A 2,382-nucleotide genomic window follows, 5' to 3' on the forward strand; every position below is an offset into this window, starting at 1 on the left:
GTTACTTATCCATTATTATGGATAATGCTCCAAGTCATTCCTAGCCAACTCATCATATTAATCCTAAGTAATTGTTAACAAATTTCCTCGTTAAGCCAAGTTGCAGACCAATTCTTTTGACAGCTTGCTACCACCTTGTCTGCATGCTTACCCGACTTTAAAAGTCGGTTTGATTTCTAACAAGTACCTCCAACTGCATCATCTCCAATTTGTGGCATTCTGTTGATCCATTGATCTTTGATTAACACCCAAGAACAACAAATCATAACAAGAAAAAAAATTGATCAAAAAGAGCAAACATGATAAAAGAATCAAAGGAAAAGAAAAGAAAATCTAAAAATTATCTGGGCGTATGATAGACTCAGGTAACATGCACATCTTCAAATTTTTCTATATTTAATAAGAATTTAGGTAGTGAAATTGTAAACAATTTCCATCACGTAATGATACTCTTTGAATCACAAGCAAATGAGTCATTGGTAAGAGCAAGACTAATATAAATAGCAACAGTACAATATTTATTTATTAATATCAAAAAATAAAGATGCAGAAATGCTTTGATTCCCATGGTGAAGCCGACAACACTTTAGATATCTTCGATTTTCTTTCTTCAGAATAGCGTAATGCTGTACGTATAGTCAACTTCTCTAGAGCTCTACCATTCTTTAGGAAATACTTTGCCTTCCCAATACAATCTCTTTCATCTGTAAAGCCTGAAATTTTGATGGACTTGAGTTTAGACAACAAGCAAGAAGGAACTTTCTCTGGCAGAGAGATGAGAGCTTCCTAAAATCAACCACATAAAAATGGAGTCAGTAAGACTTTTCAACTTGAAATCAAATGAAGCTTAAACTTAGAACAATCAATACCTGATTAAACTCAAGTTTTTCTAGTTCAGGCAAACTTGAGAGTAAAGTTTCAAGTCCCTTTTCCCATTGATCATAGTATGGGCGTAGATCATTAGAACAATGTATCTTCAATTTGACCAAGTTAGCAAAAACAGGAAGCGGTTCACAGCTTAAAAGAAGCTATGGCAGTCACAAAATTTGCAGTGTGTTAGTAGACTGTAAAGTATCTAAAAATCTAGACAAGGCAACAAGCAATAAGTTTTGTACTAGAAACAAGGTGAAAGAAGATGTGAAGAGACAAACCTCGAGAGAAGTATCCGACAGAATAAGTGAACGAACATTACAAATCCCTCTAAAAAAAGTAGATCCATCAATTTCAAGACTGTTGGATATATCGATATCAGCTTTGACAAGAGATTGCAGATTCTGCAGTGAATACCCTGCTACTAATTCGTCGTCGTACTCCAGGTAGACTAGATTTGGGGCATCGATCGTTATCCAACCATAGTCACTTTGATAGGTGTAAAGTAGAGTCAATCTCTTGAGCAAATGATGTGAAATATTGAAGTTGCTTATATTGCTCATGAGAAATTTCTCTATCACCAAATCTTCAAGACTGGTGCAGCCGGATAATAGACTTTTAACTGAATCATCATTCAAAAAATTAACTTCCTCAAGATAAATAGTCTTTAGATTCGGGAAGTGAGCACCCTTGGGAACATCCAAAACAAAATCAAATTCCATACACAGTTTCAAAGTAACCAATGTCCTGCAAGTAAATAGAACAGCCGGCCGAGTAGTGAACTTGCCTGGGGAGATGTTTAAATCAAGATGTTTAACCCCACGATGAACTGCAGCAGATATCCACGCGTTAAAACGGTCAGGATCAATCATTGCTCGACATTTGAGACGAAGTTAATCGATATTTGTCATATTATGAGTAATCAGCATTTTGTCCACAAGGCATCCGTAGCTATAAATGTCAATATGCCTGTAACTTGTATAAACCCGGCGCCACAAATCGCCTTCGAAATCAAAGTGGAGATTAGGAAGTAAAGCAAAAAGATATCTCCATCGGGTAGATAAAATAGAGGTCCTAATGACTTGTTTTGCAGAAAGGAATGACAGAATGTGAATTAAAATTGAATCATGTAAACCACTAATCCTGTCTACATTCTCCATTTTCACTTGCTTAGCCATTCCAAGTTGAATAAGAAATAATTCTGTCTACAAGAAAGAAGACGGCAGAAACAGAAAAAAGATAAAGCCTAACATTAGGGTTTTCTTTTTATAGACTATTTTGATTAGGTTGAACGTACGGTGCTTTGAGTTTTAGTATGTAGTTTTAATTATTAAATTTTATATAAATTTATTGATTGATTATTAACTCGGTTGGTAACTAGTTGCCAATGTAAGAGAATATGGATTCGAGTGTGCTCAAGCGCATTATCTTCCTATATATGAGTTAGGCTTTTATAAATTATTCAAAACTTTCGTAACAATTTCTATAAATAATATAATTTTTATCATAACT

The 2,382-nt window shown here is 34.6% G+C and overlaps 1 protein-coding gene across 1 annotated transcript; it reads right to left on the minus strand.

Moving 5' to 3' along the window:
• Positions 1 to 531: 531 nt before the first annotated feature.
• Positions 532 to 1,873, minus strand: LOC105787198 (F-box/LRR-repeat protein At4g14096). The gene is made up of 3 exons (XM_012613632.2): positions 1,152 to 1,873; positions 870 to 1,028; positions 532 to 786 (listed from the first exon to the last, which is right to left on the minus strand). Exons 1-3 carry the CDS (start codon positions 1,740 to 1,742, stop codon positions 532 to 534), a joined length of 1,005 nt encoding a protein of 334 aa, XP_012469086.1. The 5' UTR covers positions 1,743 to 1,873.
• Positions 1,874 to 2,382: the final 509 nt, after the last annotated feature.

The sequence above is a fragment of the Gossypium raimondii genome, chromosome 1 (assembly GCF_025698545.1).
Source record: "Gossypium raimondii isolate GPD5lz chromosome 1, ASM2569854v1, whole genome shotgun sequence".
NCBI lineage: Eukaryota > Viridiplantae > Streptophyta > Magnoliopsida > Malvales > Malvaceae > Gossypium > Gossypium raimondii.